A 22,278-nucleotide genomic window follows, 5' to 3' on the forward strand; every position below is an offset into this window, starting at 1 on the left:
ATACTTCTATTTTTACCAGAAAGAAATGTAAATTTCTTGTTACTTTAGTATCTTCAACAAAGATTTACCTTTTTAAAAAATTTCATCTTCTTAGGTTACAAGAGAAGATAGCTTATTAAGTCATAAAAATGCCGGTGTTCAGGATGCTGCCGCAAACAGGTACAGTTCTGGGTAGACTGCATTAAATTGATGTTCTTATTTACTACCCTTTTTGTCATGTTTTTCTTCTCAGTCTGTCACCACATGGTTTCAGGATGTCTGTTTGAAAGATAGCTTGAATTCACCCTATTGTGTTCATTATAGACAACTTAGTACCTAGTTTTATATTATTTGAAGATGTTTCTAATTAGCCTCCCAGCATTCCCGTTTATCTTCAGCTGATTCAAACCAACAGAGCAAAAACCAGTTTAAAGCTATGCGTAATCTTATCAATCACCTGGTAAGGAGTGTGTATTATTTGTCTTCTAGTAAACGTTCGTGTCATCCTGTTATCACAATGGCCTTGTTCTTTTAAACTTACTTGCCATGGGTTCTCACAGTAACTGAGTAACTTTCTTTGCTACTCCCTCCAAGTCTCTTCTGCCCTTCTCTTTAATGAGTATTTTGTTATTTATTTATCTTGTTAGTTAGGCTTTTATTCCATGCTTTTTAATGGCAGATTGATTTTCTTCACCACTGTGAATCTAATATTCTGTGCTTGGTGTTAAGAAATGTGGAGCAAATAAATGCTGTTTCTTTTTTTATTATTCAAAACTTACTCAGTCAAGGGTTTTGATTAATCATATTGAGTTCCAGATACTGTAATCAACGTAGTACTGCACATAGCATTCATAGTGTATAGCACTTCATATAATAGTACTCCACAAAAGTACTAATTGGTGATCAGGGTAAAACTAGAATTACAACTTGACCTTGTAACTAATTCTAACCACCAAGCACAGTTTCTCAGACCTGTAATCCTGGCACCTTCAGAGGTCAAGGCAAGAGGGTCACTTGAGGCCAGCAGTTTGAAACTAGCCTAGGAAACAGAGTGAGACCCCATCTCTACAATAAAAAATAAAAAATCAGCCAAGCATGGTGATCCACAATGTAGTCCTAGTTACTCAAGAGAATGAAGAGGGATAATTTTATGAGCCGAGGAGTTTGAGGCTGCAGCGAGCTATGATTGCACCACTGCACTTCATTCTGAGTGACAGAATGAGACTTGTTTTTTTTTGAAAAAAAAGAAAATTCTAATAACAACTGTTAGTCCATTTCTAGTACTATTGCTATTATTGAAGTCTTTCAGAATAACCTTGTCAAATTTTTTTGTTTGCCAAGAGAAGGGTAATGGGGACAGGACTGCCCCATGTTCATCAGAAGTTTCATTGAACTCTTGAAGCTGGAAAGAGCCTAGAACATACCCCAACTTACTTCCAGATTTATTTTCTAAATGGCTGTTCATATTTTGAATAATCTGTTTTTCCCATAGGATTTCAAATGCATCCTTTGCAATATGCTAAGTTCTTGTATAAACAAAGGTCTATTTCTGGATCTTTTTCTTCTCTGTTAATCTATTTTCTCTATGCCATACCACGCTGTTTTGTTTTACTATACCTCCTTTTTAAAAATGCAATATTTCAGGCATACAGACACTATGGAGAAGTATGTAACACATACCTGTATACCAGATATCAAGCTGTGTCACATCTTAACATTTTACCATAGCAGATTTGGATCATTTTTCTATTTTTACTGACATAATTCACATAACCACAAAATTATTTAGTGATTTTATAAAATTGTGCAACCATTACCACTATAATAAATTCTAGAACATCGTTTGAGAATGTTCTAGAAACCCCATAGGTCTAAAACTCCTTACCCTAGAAACCTCACCTAAGTTCTGGAAACACCTTACCCATTAGCAGTCACTCCACATTCTGCTTCTTCCCCAGCACCTGGCAACCACTAATACTACTTTCTGTCTCTGTGGATTTACCTACTCTGGACAGTTTATGTCAATGGAATTATACAATATGTGTCCTTTTGTGTCTGGCTTCTTACGTTCAACATAATATTTTCCAAGTTTGTCTATATTGTAGCATGTATTGGTACATTATCCCTCCTTATGGCTGAATAATATTCCATTATAAAGATATATCACATTTGTTTATCCATGTATCAGTTAACGGACATTCGAGTTGTTTCCACTCTTTAGCTATTATGAATAGAGCTAGATGTGAATATTTGCATACAAAAATGTTTTTTGTAGATATACTTTCAGTTCTCCTCAGTATATGCCTACGAGTAACACCATTTCTCCTCAGTCATATTATTTAACTTTCTTAAGAACTGCCAAATGTCTTACAAAATGGCTGTAACATTTTTCATTACCAACAATGTATGAGGATTCCGATTTCTCCATGTCATTGACAATGCTTATTATTCTCTTTGTTTATTATACTCATCCTAATGAGTGTGAAGTAGTGTCTCATTGTGGTTTGATATGCATTTACCTAAGGACAATGATGTTGAACATCCTTTTGTATATATGTCTTCTTTGGAGAAATGTCTATTCAGATCATTTATTTTTGTAGTAACAGCTTCATTGATGAATTTGATTGAAATACCACACAATTCATCCACTTATAGTGTGGAATTCAGGGCCAGGCGTGGTGGCTTACACCTGTAATCCCAGCACTTTGGGAGGCTGAGGCAGGCGGATCACAAGGTCAGGAGTTCGAGACCAGCCTGACCAACATGGTGAAATACCATCTCTACTAAAAATATAAAAATTAGCTGGGCGTGGTGGCTTGTGCCTGTAATCCCAGCTGCTCAGGAGGCTGAGGCAGGAGAATCACTTGAACTTGGGAGGAGGAAGTTGCAGTGAGTTGAGATCGTGCCACTGCACTCCAGCCTGGGCAACAGAATGAGACTCTATCTCAAAAAAAAAAAAAAGAAAAAAAAGTGTGCAATTCAGTAGTTTTTAGTACATTTAGTACATTCTATATTTAGTACAGATATGTGCAACCACCACCGATATCAAATTTCAGAATATTTTCATCACCTCAAAAAGAAATATACTCTTTAACTGTAACCCCATCTACCCTGCATTGCCTTTCCCCAACCCTGAGGAGCCACTCTTCTACTTTCTGTCTCTATAGATTTACCTATTCTGGACATTTCACATAAATGATATTCTGTAATATGAGGTCTTTTGTGTCTGGCTTCTTTCACTTAGCATAATGTTTCCAGGTCATCCACACTGTTCTATTATATATCAGAACTTTATTTCCTTTGATGGCTGTGTAATATTTCATTGTATGGTTATACCACATTTTGTTTATTTGTTCATCTGTTGATAGACATTTAAGTTGTTTCTACTTTTTGGCTGTTATGAATATTGCAGCTATGAATAGTCATGTACAATTTTTTATTTGAACACCTGTTTTTCAGTTACACATCTAGATTGAGAATTGCTGAGTCATATGCTAATTCTATTTTTAACCTTTTAAGGAACTGCCAAACTGTTTTCCACAACCACTCCACGGTTTTCTCTTCCTCCCAGTAATATGAGGGTTTTTATTTCTTTACACTCTTATGGTATTTTACAGTACTTTCTTTTTGAGACAGGGTCTTGCTCTGTCACCCAGGTTGGAGTACAGTGGCATGAGCACAGCTCACTGTAGCCTCAAACTTAGGCTCAAACGACTGATGACATTCTTCACAGAACTAGAAGAAACTATTTTAAGGAACCAAAACAAAGCCCAAATAGCCAAGGCAATCCTAAACAAAAAGAGGTAGCTGGAGGCATTATGCTACCTGACTTCAAACTATACTTCAGGGCTACAGTAACCAAAACAGCATGGTACTGGTATAAAGACAGACACATAGACCAATGGAACAGAATAGAGAACCTGGAAATAATGCCACACACCTACAACTATCTGATCTTCAACAAAGCTGACAGAAACAAGCAATGGGGAAAGGGCTCCCTATTCAATAGATGGTGCTGGCATAACTGGCTAGCTATATGCAGAAGATAGAAAAATTGGACCACTTCCTTATACTTTATGCAAAAATCAACTCAAGACAGGTTAAAGTCTTAAATATAAAACCCAAAATTATAAAAGCCCTGGAAGACAATCTAGGCAATACCATTCTGGACATAGGAACAGGCAAAGATTTCATGAAGAAGATGGTAAAAGCAATGGCTACAAAAGCAAAAATTGATTAATGAGATCTAATTAAAGAGCTTCTGCATAGCAAAAGAAACTCAGCCAAGTAAACAGACAACTTACAGAATGGGAGAAAATTTTTGCAAACTATGCATCTGACAAAGGTCTAATATCCAGCATTTATAAGGAACTTAAGCAAATTTACAAGAAAAAAATAAACCAACCCCATTAAAAAGTGGGCAAAGGACTTGAACAGACACTTATCAAAAGAAGACTTATAGGTGGCCAACAAGCATATAGAAAAAACTCAATATCACACTGATCATTAGAGTAATCCAAATCAAAACCACAGTGAGGTAACATCTTGGCCAGTCAAAATGGCTATTATTAAAAAGTCAAACAATAACAGGTGAGATTGCAGAGAAACAGGAACTCTTATACATTGTTGGTAGGAGTGTAAATTTGTTCAGCTGTTGTGGAAAACATTGTGGTGATTCCTCAGACCTAAAACAAATACCATTAAACCCAGCAATCCCATTACTGGGTATATAACCAAAGGAATATAAATCATTCTGTCGTAAAGACACATGTACACGTACATTCATTGCAGTACTATTCACAGTAGCAAAGACATGGAATCAACCTAAATGCCCATCAGTGGCAGGCTGGATTTTTATTTTATTTTATTTTATTTTTGGGATGGCATGTTGCTCTGTTGCCCAGGCTGGAATGCAATGGTGCGGTCTCAGCTCACTGCAACGTTTGCCTCCCAGGTTCAAGCGATTCTCTTGCCTCAGACTCCAGAGTAGCTTATTTATTTATTTATTTATTTATTTATTTATTTGTATTTTTAGTAGAGACAAGAGTTTCACCATGTTGGCCAGGCTGGTCTGGAACTCCTGACCTCATGATCTGCCTGCCTCAGATTCCCAAAGCTCAATTTTTTAATATGGTATATATACACACTTTGAAATATTATGCAACCTTAAAAAAGAATGCAATAGAATGAAATTGTGTCCTTTGCAGAAACATGGGTGGAGCTGGAGGCCATTATCCTTAGCAAACTAACACAGGAACAGAAAACCAAATACTGCATGTTCTCACTTGTAAGTGGGAGCTAAATGATGAGAACATTTGGATGCAGAGAGGGGAACTTCTGACAGTGGAGCCTCTCAGAAAGCAGAGTGTGGGGAAGGAGAGGATCAGGAAAAATACCTAATGGATACTAGGTTTAATACTTGGTTGACAAAATAATTTGTACAACAAACTCCCATGATACAAGTTTACCTATATAACAAACCTGTACGTGTACCCCGAAGTTAAAAAAATTATTATACTTTTCAGCTTCAAAATTGTTAATTCCTTTTTATAATTTTTCTTATTGATTAATATTCTATATTTGTTGGCACATTGTTTTCTTTACTTCTTTGTCCATGGTTTCCTTTAACTTTTTAAAATATAGATGCACTACAGATGTTTCAGGGTCCATGTGATAATACATTAAGCACTTGATAGACACTTAGGTCAGTTCGATATTTTGACTGTAGTGAGTAGAGCTGTAATAAGAATGGGAGTACAGATGTCTTTTTGATATATTGATTTTCTCTCTTTTGGATGTTTATCCAGTAGTGGAATTGCTGGACTATAATGGTCATTCTCTTTTTAGTTTTTGAGGAACCTTCATACTGTTCTTTAAAGTTGCTATACTAATTTACATTCCCACCAACAGAGTAAGAGGGTTACCCTTTCTGTGGGTCCTCACCAGCATTTGTTATTGCCTATCTTTTTAAATTATAAAACCATTTTAACTGGAGTGAAATGATATCTCAACATAGTTTGGATTTGCATTTCCCTGATGATGTTGAGCATTTTTTCATATACTTTCCCTTACATGAGTTTGTTGCCCTTCTTTCCTAAATCCTTTCTTTGAAAATCCTGCCTGTACCTGTACAGGTCCTGCATGATGTGAATTTGTCTTTTTCTTCCTAGTGCTGTGTTAAATGAGAATAATGTGCCCCTTCCCAAAGAGTCTCATGAAACTCTGATACATACTACACCTGCAGACAGTAGCTCTGTTCTAAAGGTAAGAATACTTTTACTTCTTAAAATTTTTGCCAAAGACAATTTTGAATTAAATCTTCTAGTATAACTAAGGGCATCTAGTGATTACTGACTGACACTGGGACTTAAGATGTAAGAAGAATGGCCGAGCATGGGGGCTCACACCTATAATTCCAGCAGATTGGGAGGTTGAGGCATGTGGACCACTTGAGCTCAGGAGTTCGAGACCAGCCTGGGCAACATGACAAAACGTTTCTACCAAAAATACAGAAAATTAGCCAGTCATGGTGGCATCCACCCATGGTCCCAGCTTCTCAGGAGGCTGAGACAGAAGGATCGCTTGAGCCTCGAAGGCAGAGGTTGCAGAGAACTGAGATCATGCCACTGCACTCCAGCCTGCGTAATAGAGTGAGACTGTCTCAAAAAAAAAAAAAAAAAAAAAAAAGGTGAGAAAAGCATTGAGCCACGGTTATTCAGGGAGAATCCTGTTACCACATCACTCACAAGAGGATCTCAGGGTTTATTCTCCAGTTTGTGTATAGTTTGTTTATATTTTGGGGGTGGTCTTGGATGTTGGCTATACTTCCACCCATATTTCCTTTTAAGATATAGTGTTACATGCAAGTAGTGACTAAATGCTTCTTATGAAAGAATTAAGGGATCCTGTTGAATTTGTAGTTTGATTTACTCTAGGGCAGGGGTTCCCCAGTCCCTGTGCCCCAGACCGGTACTGGTCCGTGGCCTGTTAGGAACTGGGCCGCACAGCAGGAGGTGAACTGAAGGCAAGCATTATCGCCTGAGTTCCACCTCCTGTCAGATCAGCCGTGGCGTTAGATTTTCATAGGAGTGCAAACCTTATTGTGAACCGCGCACTCGAGGGATCTAGGTTGCTCACTCCTTATAAGAATTTAACGCCTGATGATTTGAGGTGGAACAGTATCATCTTGAAACCATACCCCACCCCCAAACTTGGTCCTTGGAAAAATTGTCTTCCACGAAACTGGTCCTTGGTGCCAAAAAGATTGGCATTCCTGCTGCTCTAGGGCATGTAAGTTGTGTGAGAGACTTGACCTGTTTGGTTCATTGTGGTATTCCCTCAGGCTGGTCTCAAACTCCTACCCTCAAGCGATTCTACTGCCTTGGCCTCCCAAAGTGCTGAGATTATGGGCAGCCTAAGCATCTCAAATAGTACCTGGCATATCATAGGTACTAAGTAAATATTTGTTGATTGAAACAACCTTTTTGAAATAACAGGGACCTATCGCTAATTGCATTGCAATATAACCAGCTCATTCAACTTCTGCCTTTTCTGTATTCACTTGCTGAACGCTTACCAATTCAGAAATTATGGAAACCCAGTTTATTGCCAATGAATATTTTAATTTGCAAATTAAATTTTGTCCTTGCATGAACACTTACCATTTGTTTCTTTTATTGCATAATGTACATCTATTGTAGTAATTTGCCAAATATTTCACAAACAGGAAAAATTAAAAATCACTTGTATTCTCACTACTCAATGAAAGTATATAGTTGGTCTTTAGGTATATAAGTATCTTTCTTTTCTTCTTCTTTTTTTTTTGAAACAGAGTCTCACTCTGTTGCCCAGGCTGGAATGTAGTGGCTTGATCTTGGCTCACAGCAACCTCCGCCTCCCAGGTTCAAGTAATTCTCCTGCCTCAGCCTCCCAAGTAGCTGGGATTACAGGCACCCGCCACCATGCCCGGCTAATTTTTGTATTTTTAATAGAGACAGGGTTTCACCGTGTTGGTCAGGTCGGTCTCAAACTCCCAACCTTGTGTTCCACCCGCCTTGGCCTCTCAAAGTGCTGGGATTACAAGTGTGAGTCACTGCGCCCAGCCGGTATATAAGTATCTTTCAGATGTTTAGGCTTAAAGAAAAAATCCAACCTGAAATATCTTCAATCAGTCATTTCTTTTCTGCTGATTAAAATCTGAAAAGATACATTGACTAATCATTGAAAATCATTAAGCAGAACCTGAGATGTTTTTAAAGCAGAGAAGGACATTTAGTTCAAATATTTATTGCATATATAATATGTACCAGACAACATGTTAAGCACTGAAGATTCAAAAATGAATGAATGAAACATGGTCTCAGCTTAACTGCATATAGTCTAGTGGGAGAGAGAATTGTAATACATTGTGGTAGAGACTTGCACAAGCTGTTATGGTGCACTTAGTCCAGGCAGCAGGGTGGGAAGACTTGAGAGGAGAGAGCAACTTCTTTCATGCTTTTGTGATTTAAATTAAGTTGCATGTTGAAATATGAATAGGAGATCCCCCAAGACCTGAAGGCATATAAACAGAAATGGAAATGTATAAATGGGTGGCTGAGTGTGGTGGCTTATGCCTATAATCCCAGCACTTTGGGCCAAAGCAGTAAGATGGCTTGAGCCAAGAGTTTGAGACCAGAATGGGCAACATAGGGAGACCCCATCTCTATAAAAAAAATTTTTTTTAATTAGCCAGGCATAGTTTTGCATGCCTGTAGTTCTATCTTCTCAGGGAGCTGATGTGGGAGGATTGTATAAGCTCAGGAAATTGAGGCTGCAGTAAGCTAATGATTGTACCATTGCCTTCCAGCCTAGGTGACAGAGCAAAGCTATGTCCAAAAAAAAAAGAAAGAAATGTATGAATGAAGGGTCCTTTTTTGTTGTGTGCTATGCCCTAGGTTCCTATTGTTTATTGCCAGATTGGCATTTTATCTTTTGTTGTTTTAAAATTCTCCCAGACCATCTCCCTCACAGTAAAGAGTTGTGTCCTCTATAAGGTACTTCAAATACTAGTTAAACATCAATTAACATTTAAAGGGAGAGAGTTCATATTGTTTTCTTTTACAAACAGAAGCACCCAAAAGTCTAGATGGAGGAGCATTTGGAATTTAGGCATCTCCTTTATTCACTATTTCCTGTGCTGAACCTTTTATTGTTTTTTTTTTTAAGTTCAAAGTATGATATTATCATGCAAAGTAGTACCATTCTCATCTGTTCTAAAAGTTAAAGGGCTAGGCACAGTGGCTCACACTTGTAATCCCAGCACTTTGGGAGACCAAAGTAGAAGGATCACTGGAGGCCAGGAGTTCAAGACCAACCTGAGCAACATAAATGAGACCCTTTCTCTATAAAAAAAAAATTGGCTGGGAATGGTGGTGCATTCCTGTAGTCTCAGCTACTTGGGAGGCTGAGATGGGAGGATTGCTTTGGCCCAGGAAATTGGGGCTGTAGTGAGTCATGCTTGTGCCACTGTACTCCAGCCTGGACAGAGCAAGACCTTGTCTCAAAAAAATTTTTTTAAATTATTTTATTGTATTGTATTTCCTTTTTTAAAATTTGTTTTGAGGCAGAATCTTGCTCTGTCACCCAGGCTGGAGTGCAATGGTGCAATCTTGGCTCACTGCACCCTCTACCTCCTGGGCTCAGGTGATCTTCCCACCTCAGCATCCTGAATAGCTGGGACTACAGTTGGATGCCACTGTGCCTGGCTAGTTTTGTTCAGGTTTTTGTAAAGATGAGGTCTCATTATATTGCCCAGGCTGATCTTGAGCTTCTGGGCTCAAGAGATCCTCCTGCCTTGGCCTCTCAGAGTGCTTCGATTACAGGTGTGAGCCACTGCACCCAGCCAAAAAAAGAAATTTTGTAATTAAAAAGTAAAAGTTAAGAGCCAAAACAGCCATAACCCTTCCCAAGTTTTGTCTTACTAAAGGAGAATAGCTATTTGAAAATTTACATAGCACTTTAGCTTTTTCACATCCTCATTGTAGTATAGATTTTCCTCCATGTAGTAGTGAGATCATTAACAACCATGATTCATGAGTGTCCCTATGCGTTTAAAGGATTAACACAAATCAGGCCTGGGTTAGAATTATAAATTGAGAGGATATGGAAAAAACTTAAGTCTGATGATAAACTTACATCTGATGATGATGCTAACTCCAGATTCCTGTCTTCCATAGGAAGCTACAGATGAATTGGATGCCTTGCTTGCATCTCTAACTGAGAATCTAATGGATCACACAGTCCAACCTCAGGTAAATATGCTTTAAAACAGTATGATGGAAAGAAATTTCTGTTTTGAAAATGTTCCTGCTAGATTCCAATTTTTTCCTTTTTAATTATTCATAGTTAAACTTTTTATTTGATGTTTATGTTTTAATAACCACTTAGCATTACCTCTCTTTCCAAAAATTTTACCACTTTGAATTTGTGTTTCACTGTATAGAAATCAGATGTCATTATAAGCCCATTTATAATTGAACATCTTATTAAATAACATGAGAAAACATGGGGATAAACCAGCTTAAGACAATAAGGATATATTTAATTTTTTAAAAAGTTTTAGAGAAAGATGAGAGCATAAGAGTGATTGGCATTGAACATATCAGTCATTACAGTCTGGAAGATACTGTGTTAAGTACAGTTGTCCCTCAGTATCTGTGGGGTATTGGTTCCAGGACTCCCCTCACATACCAAAATCCACACATGCTTAAATCTCTTATATAAAATGATGTAGTGTTTGCATATAACCTACGCACATCCTCTAGTATACTTCAAATCGTCTCTAGATTACCTCTGCTATCTAATACAGTATAAATGCTGGTAAATAGTTGTTGTACTGTATTGCTTAGGAAATAATGACAAGAAAAAAAGCCTGCACATGTTCAGTACAGACACAGCCATCCTTTTTTCCCCCAAATATTTTCAATCCACAGTTAGTTGAATCCACAGATGCAGAACTCATGAATATGGAGAGCCAACTGAAACAGTTCCTTCTCTCCAGGGATGAGAGAGATAGAAATGACTAACTTTGTCAAGCGCGGTGGCTCACGCCTGTAATCCCAGCACTTTGGAAGGCCAAGGCAGGAGGATCACCTGAAGTCAGGAGTTCGAGAGCAGCCTGGCCAACATGGAGAAACCCTGTCTCTACTAAAGATACAAAAATTAGCTGGGCTTCTGGTGGTGCATGCCTGTAGTCCCAGCTACTCGGGAGGCTGAGGCAAGAGAATTGCTGGAACCTGGGAGGTGGAGGTTGCAGTGAGCTAAGATTGTGCCACTTCACTCCAGCCTGGGCAACAGAGTCAGACTCCGACAAAAAAAAGACTATGTACCTTATGAGTGTTATGACAAGAACCGCTATAGGAGCTAGATGCCATCCTGAAGGCTTGGAAATACAGATGGTACTTTCTGTGGTACTGGATGTTTGCTTAGATCATTAATTCTCAAATTTTTGTGTATATCAGAATCACTTGAAGGGGTTGTTAAAAAACAAGATTGATGGGCCTAACCTCCAAGTTTCTAATTTTGGTATGTCTTGGGTGGGGTCTGAAAAGTTGTGTTTCTAACATGTTCCCAGGTGATGCAGATGTGGTCTGGGAACCACCCTTTGGGAAAGGCCAGCTTAGATTAATAAACAAAGACTTTACCAAAAGAATAAGAATTGACTGCGAGTCTGGAAAAGTCTGTCAAACTATTTTTTGTTTACTATTTAAGATTTTTTTCTCTGTTATTTCCTATTGGTTAACATGCATTTAAAAAATATTGCTAGGAAAGTCATACTTTGTTTTTGTTTTTTGAGATGGAGTCTCAGTCTCTTGCCAGGCTGGAGTGCAATGGCAGGATACCGGCTCACTGCAACCTCCACCTACCAGGTTCACGCGATTCTCCTGCCTCAGCCTCTGAGAAGCTGGGACTATAGGCGCACCACCACACCCAGCTAATTTTTGTATTTTTAGTAGAGACAGGGTTTCACCATGTTGGCCAGGATGGTCTCCATCTATTGACCTCATGATCCGCCTGCTTCACCTACCCAAAGTGCTGGGATTACAGGCATGAGCCACTGCGCCCGGTCTGTGTTTTTATCCTTTTGATGGTTATCTAACTTATTAAGACCTGGACTTATACTAATTTTTTTTTATGAATATCTAAGGCCACCAATGCAAAGACTAGTCTAAATTACTAGTTAAAATGGGTGAGTTTCATTAGTTTATAATTCTACACATAGAAGTAAGATCTATAATAGAAAGCTAAACATTTAAAAATAATATATCAATGGCTTTGTGAACCAGGAGCAATATGGGTGTTTTTATTGCTGCTTTCTCCATGCATACTTGGTAATTAGAGAATGATCTGTATCTGAACAGATTATTTTTCTGTGTACTTTCTTTGTGCTGTTTATTTGAATTAGTCACAATCCATTGTTCAGGCTGCTACCAAGAAGGCTATGATTATTTGTAATTAACTGAAATTTCAGAAAATAAAATGTTAAACTCAATACTGGATGTGGGGTAGTGGCAGTCCTATTAAATGAACTGAAAGTATAATAGATTCTTGAATGGTAAATTTTTAGATAAGTGATTTTCAAAATTATGACACTTTTTTAAGTGGTGAGGGATAGCATCTGTGTTGTACAATAGAAAAGGGTCTTGGATTTAGAAGTCCATGTCAGCTCAAGGACCACCATTAAGAATTAAGAATTGCTTTGGGAGGCCGAGGTGGGCGGATCACTAGGTCAAGAGATCGAGACCATCCTGGTCAACATGGTGAAACCCCGTCTCTACTAAAAATACGAAAAATTAGCTGGGCATGGTGGCGCGTGCCTGTAATCCCAGCTACTCAGGAGGCTGAGGCAGGAGAATTGCCTGAACCCGGGAGGCGGAGGTTGCGGTGAGCCGAGATCGCGCCATTGCACTCCAGCCTGGGTAACAAGAGCGAAACTCCGTCTCCAAAAAAAAAAAAAAAAAAAAAGAATTAAGAATTGCCCTCCTACAAGGGATTTCATAATAGATACAAGTATTGTAAGTATGAAAATAAGTCAGTCTTTCCAAAAAGTAAATACATACATAAAATTATTTTAGGTATCTTCCACGTCCATGATCACACCCCGATGGATTGTTCCGGTAAGTTCATGTTATTTGTGATTTTTCTTCTGGTTACCCTCTCAGGGTAAGGCCTAAAGGATTACTAGGTTATTTGTTTTTCCTTAAAGACATGAGGGTTGTTATCAAACCCTTATTAACTGAACTTAATGGCTTTAAGCTAGTGGCTTACCCTTTCTGGTTATAAATGTTTGTCAGGATGCTGGCAGAAACAAAAGTAAAAATCTGAGATGAAGGACAGTTAACAAAACAGAACAATCATAATTATCAAAACCATCTTCCTTACTCTCATAGTCATTAGTGAAGCTTGATTTGGAGCTGAAGTGCTGACTGGGCAAGTATTGTTACCTCTGTATTTAGATGTGTTGTGTATCTCCCACAGCAGAGTGGTGCCATGTCTAATGGACTTGCGGGACATGAAACACCCTTGGCAGGAAAGGAGGGACATGGTAGTAAAGATGGAATCTCACTGATCTCTCCCCCAGCGCCATTCTTAGTAGATGCTGTGACCAGGTGAGAAAATTATTTCTCAGTTGCAGTTTTTAGGCATCTATTAGGAGGGAAAAAATGATAAAACTTTCTCTAAAGCAGCAATGTCAATTCTTCCTTAATTGAACTTTATTGAAATTGGATAAATCTTTTTTCTGTTTGTTATTTAGTGTAGTGGCTTTTTCTTGTCAATAGCAATTTTCTACAAAATTATGAAGTAGATTGTATTAGGGATTCTTTATCAAGTCTTTGCTAGGTAAAGATATTAACAGGCTTATCTTTAAATTTTAATATTTGTTTTAAAGTCAATTTGTGTTGTTTCCTTTGATGCTTAGCTGTCATGATTATGCCTATTGTAATATGATGAACAGTAGTGCCCGTCCACACAGGTGAGAGGTGCAGCATAAAGGTGAGGTGTAGGATACTCCCAAGGTGAGAGTCCTGGGATGGCTTTTACTCACACCTGTTGTGAGCTCATTTCAATGCATTACTTACTGCAAACAGAAACTAGACTCCAAACCTAGAGCTTTTGGTTCAGCATCTGGTTCTTCAGCTTTTGATTGCTAGAACCATAACTGCACCTGTTTTGCAAAAGATTTAGAATTGCCTTCACTCCTACCTCAGACCTTTTCTCTGGTTATATCTGCCATTTCACATATCTTCCTGGTGTTGAAAATGTGGGTCAGCTGAAATACATGCTTGCCTAATTAGAGAGAGAAAGGTGGGGGGAATTATTAGAGATCATTAACTTGAAAGAATCAGTTTAATTTAAAATTGTTCTCGTCGCCACAGTGTTTAAAGCAGTATATTACTCACTCAGCAAACACATATTGAATGTCTGTGATGTATCAGGCATTGATTATATCTGACACTGAAGATAGCAGTGAACAAGACAGCTGAGAAACCTGAATTTGGGAGGCTTATATCTAGTAAAAGAGCACTTTATACAAATGTAATGGATTATTTTTCTAAGCGTTTATATGCCTAGTAATTACCACTGTAAGAATAGAGCTGCATACAAAGAACCCAATGGTAATGCTTTATAATTGAATTTACACAATACAATGTGAGCCCTTAAGGACTTCCAAATTAAAAATTACAGATGAAAGCAGAGCTTATCTCTGTTTCTTCCTAGAACTCATGCAGAGGAGTCATAAAGGGCTTAAAGAGATCAAAAACTACAAATAAATCAGTGGAACAGAATAGAGTCTAGAAAGAAACTCATATGTAATAGTTATCTGATTTATGAAAAAAGTGATGGTGCAATGTTGTGAGGAAAAAGTGGTCTTTTAGTAAATCATCTGGACAGATTAGTTATCCCTGTGGGAAAAAATTAATCTTGATCCAACTCCATACCATTCGCAAAAATCCATTCTGGTTGGATTGCAGATCTAAATATGAAACATCAGATAATAAACTTACAGATGAGTGAACTTACTTGTGACCTTAGAATAGGCAAAGATTTTTGAAACAGCTCACAAGGACCTTTAGTCCTACAGGAAAGAAATCACTTGTGTTATATCAAGAAATTTTGTTTATCTAAAGATTATAATTTCAAAATGTTATGGAAAGGGAAGCCACAGAATAGGAGAAAACATTTGTTCCCCATCCCTCTGTCTCTCTCTCCCTCCCTGTCTCTGTTTTTCTCACTCTTTTCCTCTCTCACCCCTTCCCTTCTTCTCCTTCCTCCCCAACCCCGGTCTTATCTGTGTGACAAAGGACCTACTCATATCTAGAATTTATAAAGAGCTCCTCCAAATCAGTAAGATAAAGACAGCTTAATAGAAAAATGGGTGAAAAGCTTGAATAGGCAGTTCACAAAAAGATATCCAAATGGCCAGTAAACATTCTAGACAATGTGCAACTTGATTAGTCCTTGTGGAATGCAAATTCAAACTACCATGTGACAGTGCTACATATTACCAGAATGGCTAAAATGAAAGACGCATAGTACCAAGTATTGGTGAAGATATGGAGCAACTGAAACACTGTAAATTGGAGTAATCACATTGGAAATAGGTTTGGCAATATTGACTAAAGCTGAACATATCCAATGAATCAGTGATTCTATTTGTATGTACCTACCCAATGGAAATATGAATATATGTCCATCAAAAGATATGTACAAGAATTTTTTAAGCAGCTATATTCATAATAGTCCAAACTGAAAACTTTCCAACTGCACATTAGCAGTCAACTAGATAAATATTGGAAAAGAGCAGGGAAAATTAATAACTACAACTCAAATATACCAATATAGATGAATCACATAAACATAATGGTATTAATTCTCTATTTCTGTGCAACAGCTTACCACAAACTTAGCAGCTTCCAACAATACATGTTTATCTAATTTTCTGTGCCTCAGGAGTCTGGACATAGCTGAGCTGGGTTCTCTGCTTCAGAGTCTCTGACAGGCTACAGTCAAATAATGGCAAAGGCCAGGTTTTCATCTGAAGGCTCAATGGAAGAAAGGACACCAACCATTGCTCTTGGGAGGAGTCAGCATCTGAAGATCTGCTAGACTAAGGAACTCAGTTCCTAGCTGGTGATTGGCAAGAAGTTTTTCTCAGCCCTTACCATGTGGGCCTCTCCAAAGTAGTTGCTTACTTTATTCCAGCATACAAACTGAGAAAGCAGTGGAGTTGGCTAGAAAGACAGAAATCACAGTCTTGTATAGTCTAATTACAGAAATGACATCCTTTTACCCTTGCTGTATTCTATTGGTGGTTAAAGCAAGTCACAAGTCCTTTCCACACTCAAGAGCCAGAGTAAACAGCTGGAGATGGAGATCTTTGGGGGTCGTCTTAGAGTTTCTCCACTGTAATAAGGATAAGCAAAATCAAGTTCAAACAAAAGCACAACTCTATAATGGTTGCCCTTGACGTGGCTAGTGACTGGAAGAGAGCCCAAAAGAGGCTTTGGGAGTGCTGGTAGTGTTCTGTTTCATATTCTACATGCTGATAACAGAGGTGTGTTCAATTTGCAAAAAGTTGTCAAGCTGTAAACTCATGCCTTATGTGCTTTAATATATGGATGTAATAATAATTTTTTACAGTGATGACTGGGTCCCATCCCCACAGATTTAGATTTACTTTAGAGTGTTCTCTGTGTGATACTGTTTCAAAGGCATCAAATCATGAGGGCAAAGAAAAGGAGAGGAGACATCAGCAATTAAGAGACCTCAGCAAGTTTTGGGAAGCAGCTGAATGATAAGTGGTAACCAGTTTAGCAGAGTGGAGTACCCTAAAAGCTAAGCCTGAACAGGGGAGGGAGTAGAAACAGAAAAAGGAAGCCAGTTCACAATGCAGAACCCTGAAAAGGCAATGGAATTGGAGGTACCAGATACTTGTGAAGATAGGTTACAAGGTGGGACTGAGAATATGGGGATTGGTTGAAAGTTTTTATGCCCATTTCACCTATCTGCCATCCCACCACCCTTGCTCATTCTAGCATAATTTGGAAGTTTTCCCTCGGGACAAGCCAGGCCAGAGAGGCTCTGGATCTGGAAATTTCCACTTGGAGTAAGGCTCCAGACTAAACACAGGAAGACGAATTGAAAGTCTCAGACTAAAGGGTGAAATTTCCAACATTCCTTCTTTTCTCAGTTTCGGAAATGCTGTTAGCTAAGTATAAATGTCTGAGTTGAAAAAGTAAGAGGCTTACCCTCTGGAGACATCAGCCAACCAAAGAGAAAAGGTCTGCACATACATTTGGGGATCCTGTGACGGAATTGCCTGAAATCTGCCAAATAATCACCAGGGAGCCCATTCGTTGATGAGTTTTGCTCATATGTACACAGGTCCCAAACACATTCCAGAGCTTTTCTCTTAAATACAAAAGAGCTAATTATTGTCAGATATGTGAGGAAAGACCAAAACAGGTAAACTGAAAAACAAGAAGGAAATAAAGGCAATGCAAATTTTGAAAAATAAAAGTAGGAAAAAAAGGCAATGTGAATAACAAAAGAAAACTTCATAAAATGATAGTATATACATTTAGAGAGAAGATACTGTATCCATGCAACAATAGCAGGAAACTTAAGAAAACAAGGAAGCATTTTTAGAAATTATTAACCATATTAAAAGTAAAATCCGAAGAGTATGTGAAAGATAAAATTGAGACAGTCTCCCAAAAAGTAGAATTAAAAAATGAAAACTGGGAGAGAAAAGAAAATTGAAGGATTGGTCTAGGAAGTCCAATATATGAATCAGAGGAGATCTAGAAAGAACAGAGTCAGTGGAAGGAGGAAATTGTCAAAGGAATCAAGAGCTGTTAGAACAGAGGACTTGACTTTCTAGATTAAAGGGGTCTACTGAGTACCCACCACAGAGAATTAAAATAGACTACAGCAAGGGGCATCATGAATCTTTAGGAGGTCAAAGTTAAGAGAGGATGTAAGTCTCCTGCAAAGGGAAAAAACAGTACATACAAAGGATTGGTAATTAGAATGGTAGCAGACTTTACTGACAGCTGGAGAGAATGGAGCAGTGTGCTTTCTGAATTCTAGAATTCTAATTTCTCACCTAGAGTTTTCCCAGAAAAACTATCAGTGAAGTGTGAGATTACAATACATTTTTAGGCCAGGCGCGGTGGCTCACGCCTATAATCCTAGCACTTTTTGGGAGGCCGAGACAGGTGAATCACGAGGTCAAGAGATCGAGACCATCCTGGTCAACGTGGTGAAACCCCGTCTCTACTAAAAATACAAAAAATTAGCTGGGCATGGTGGCGCGTGCCTGTAATCCCAGCTAGTCAGGAGGCTGAGGCAGGAGAATTGCTTGAACCCAGGAGGCGGAGGTTGCGGTGAACCGAGATCACGCCATTGCACTCCAGCCTGGGTAACAAGAGCAAAACTCCGTCTCAAAAAAAAAAAAATACATTTTTAGACATACGGTTTCCCTAAAATACATACTTTTCATGTAGTCTTCCTCAGGAAGCTACTGGAAAATTTGTTCCATCTAAACTAGAAGAAACATTTCTCTTTTTTATCCAAAAAAGAAGCCATGGGACCCAGGAAGCAGTAGAGAGGTGCAGGGATTTACCCAGGGAAAAGTGAAGGGAAGTTCTAAGATGGTAGCTGCCCAGTGGGTCTAGAAAGGATCCTGTCCAGATTCAAAAAGGAGGATATAGAGTTACAGGAAGAAAAAACACAAACAGGCTTCCCAGCCCTCCAGTTTTTAATCATATTATATGTCTGAATGTACTGAGAAGAGATCCATGGTTTACCTGAGAGGTTAGGGATAGATGAGAGATTAGTATAGAAAACTGAGTAAGTACTCAGGAGGCTGAGGCAAGAAGATTGCTTAAGACCGAGTTCAAGACCAGCATGGGCAACATGTTGAGACTCGATTCTAAAAACAACAACAAAATAAAACCACTAAGCCATCACAATGACAACAAAAATGAGGCAGCTGTTCAGTCCAGGGAAAATTAAAGTTGTATAAAACATGAAATACAATACACTGATAGTTGTGAAAATATTTAATAATTACAACACTGAATTTTAACATGATCAAAATTGGTTGTATAGCTGTGCTGAAAAGATAAGAAGGCAGGATTGTGGGGCTGGGGAGAGGATGGAAGAAAGGTAAGCCTTCATAGTCCATAGTAGGAAATCATCACGTAAACAAACACATCACCCAGAACAGTTAGAACCTTGGGGAGTTGTGAGGCAGAATCTTTGGAGCCAGGTTTGTTTAAACATTGACTGCTGGGACCCACCCTCATAGTCTGATTCAGTGTATCTAGGGTGGGGTCTAAGAATTTGCATTTCTCACAAATTCTAGAGACCACACTTTGAGAACCAGGGATGCAGAAAAGTGAAGAAAAATACCAGGAAAAGAACCAGTTGAAAGCGTTTGTCCCTTGAAGTAGGAATAGAGAGTGGTGGTATGGGCGACTGCTGTTTCATTTATAAATCTTGTTAGCACTTTTGACATTTTAAATTATGTCCTTTTTACTATGTACTTTGATATCGTTTTACATTTTTAAAAACTGTTTTAGAGTCAGTATCTCTCTCCATCACCTGGGCTGGAGTGCAGTGTCATGATCATAGCTCACTGCAACCTCCAACTCCTGGGCTCAAACAACCTTCCTGCATCAGCTTCCTGAGTAGCTGGGACTACAGGCACATACCACCTCACTTGGCATATATATATATAGAGAGAGAGGGGGCAGGGGGGAGAGAGAGAGAGAGAGAGAAAGAGAAAGAGAGAGAGAAAGAGAAAGAGACAGGGTCTCACTCTGTCGCCCAGGCTGGAGTGCAGTGGTGTGATGTCAGCTCACTGCCACCTCTGCCTCCCGGGTTCAACTGATTCTCCTGCCTCAGCCTCCTGAGTAGCTAGGACTACAGGCACATACCACCTCAGCTGGTGTGCATATATATGTATGTATGTATGTATTTATTTTGAGATGGGGTCTCACTATTTATTTATTTAAAGATGGGGTCTCACTCTATCGCCCAGGCTGGAGTGCAGTGGTATGATCTCAGCTCACTGCAATCTCCACTTCTGGGTTCAAGTGATTCTCCTGCCTTGGCCTCCCAAAGTGCTGGGGGATTATAGGTGTGAGCCACCGCACCCGGCCCCCATATTTTTATTTTTTGTAAATACGTAGTCTCACTTTGTTGCCCAGACTGGTCCCGAACTCCTGGTCTCAGTCAATTCTCCCATCTCCCTAAGTGCTGGGATTACAGACGTGAGCCACCCTTGCCCAGCCTGTTTTAAGTTTTTATGAAACCAAATTAGATGTCATTATGTCCTTGCATCTAAACTCACACAGTTCACTGATTATGGAAACTCACCTCATGCAGAGCCCATGGCTTTTTATTTTTCACAGAGCTCTAACAAAATAGATTAACTGGTAGAGGAACACAAACACAGCCATCTAGGAATATGTGAAGAAAAACAGGGCTGGGCACAGTGGCTCATGTGTGTAATCCCAGCACTTTGGGAGGCTGAGGAGGGCAGATGGCTTGAGTCCAGGAGTTCGAGACCAGCCTGGGCAATATGGTGAAACCCCGTCTCTACAAAAAAATACAAAAATTAGCTGGGCATAGTGGCACAGGCCTGTAGTCTCAGCTACTTTTGGGAGGTTGAGGTAGAAGGATCATTTGAGCTTGGGCTGTCGAGGCTGCAGTGAGCTGTGATCATGCTGCTGTACTCCAGCCTGGGCAACAGAGCAAGACCTTGTCTCACAAAACAAAACAGAAAGGGAGAAAAAGCAGCAGAGAACAACAACCTGCTGCCCTTGGTTTCTCCTGAGGGGGTGCCCTTGTGCTCAGCACAGTACTGTTCTTGACACTTACTCTAACACTGACTCATTAAGAAATGGCTGAATGTGTGTTTGGCATATTTGTTAAAGAAGAGGGAGAGAGATCCAAGATGGCTGATGATTAGCAGCTCGGGCACATACCTCCCAGTGAAAGCACAAAGAACGAGAGGACGCCACACTTTCAGACGAATATTAGTTGCTCACGTTGGAGGAGCTCCACGGGTCGCCAGGGCGACTCTTGTGGCCGGCATAGCGGTTTTGCTGGTGCCTTAGGACGCCAGTTCTTGGTGCAGAGTCCAGAGATTCCCGGGCAGAAAAGCACCATCAATCTTAACACCGCTGTTTTGGCCAGCTCAGTGGATTGCTCAGATTTCGGCGCAGGGAATCAACAAGTTGGACGTCAGAGACCCAGTTAGAAAGTCGGTAATTATAAAGACGACAGACGGACAAATATATAATGAAGGGAAGAAACCAGCGTAAAAAGGTAGAGAATACTCAAAATCAGAATGCCTCTCCCTCTACAGGGGATTGCAATTCCTCATCAGTAACGGAACAAGGCTTAATAGATTACACGTGTGTTCCAATAACAGAAGCAGGTTTCAAAACGTGGGTGATAAGAAACTTCTGTGAATTAAAAGAACTTGTTCTAACCCAATGCAAAGAAACTAAGAACCTTGAAAAAAGGTTTGACGAAATGTTAACGAGAATGGACAATTTAGAGAAGAATATAAGTGAATTGATGGAGCTGAAAAACACAACACGAGAACTTCGCGAAGCATGCACAAGTTTCAACAGTCGAATTGATCAAGCAGAAGGAAGGATATCAGAAGTCGAGGACCAGCTCAGTGAAATGAAACGAGAAGACAAGAATGCAGAAAAAAGGATGAAAAGGAATGAGCAAAGTCTCCAGGAAATATGGGACTATGTGAAAAGACCTAATTTACGTTTGATAGGTGTACCTGAATGTGATGAAGAGAATGAATCCAAGTTGGAAAATACTCTTCAGGATATCATTCAGGAAAATTTTCCCAACCTGGCAAGGCAGGGTAATATTCAACTCCAGGTAATACAGAGAACACCACAAAGATATTCTTCAAGAAGACCAACCCCAAGGCACATAATCGCCAGATTTATTAGGGTTGAAATGAAGGAGAAAATACTAAGGGCAGCCAGAGAGAAAGGCCAGGTTACCCATAAAGGGAAACCTATCAGACTTACAGCAGATCTCTCAGCAGAAACCCTACAAGCCAGAAAAGAGTGGGGACCAATATTTAACATCCTTAAAGAAAAGAACTTTCAACCCAGAATTTCCTATCCAGCCAAACTAAGCTTTATGAGCAAAGGAAAAATTAAATCTTTTGTGAACAAACAAGTACTTAGAGAGTTCACCACCACCAGG

The 22,278-nt window shown here is 39.2% G+C and overlaps 1 protein-coding gene across 4 annotated transcripts in view; it reads left to right on the forward strand.

Annotated features, from left to right (window-relative positions):
- EPB41L5 (erythrocyte membrane protein band 4.1 like 5) overlaps window positions 1-22,278 on the forward strand; it is a 141,117-nt gene that overhangs the window by 113,423 nt on the left and 5,416 nt on the right. For 2 of the 4 annotated variants that reach the window (XM_012468373.2, XM_064382840.1), the window contains exons 20-24: window positions 95-159; window positions 6,150-6,243; window positions 10,197-10,271; window positions 13,095-13,136; window positions 13,498-13,628. In XM_012468373.2, coding sequence (XP_012323796.2) covers window positions 95-159; window positions 6,150-6,243; window positions 10,197-10,271; window positions 13,095-13,136; window positions 13,498-13,628 — 407 coding nt within the window. The remainder of the gene's footprint in view (window positions 1-94; window positions 160-6,149; window positions 6,244-10,196; window positions 10,272-13,094; window positions 13,137-13,497; window positions 13,629-22,278) is intronic. The other 2 variants (XM_012468374.2, XM_012468376.2) reach the window with 2 other exon arrangements.

Source organism: Aotus nancymaae, unplaced genomic scaffold (genome assembly GCF_030222135.1).
Source record: "Aotus nancymaae isolate 86718 unplaced genomic scaffold, 86718_ANA_hifiasm-v0.15.2.pri h1tg000029l, whole genome shotgun sequence".
Classification (NCBI taxonomy): Eukaryota; Metazoa; Chordata; class Mammalia; order Primates; family Aotidae; genus Aotus; species Aotus nancymaae.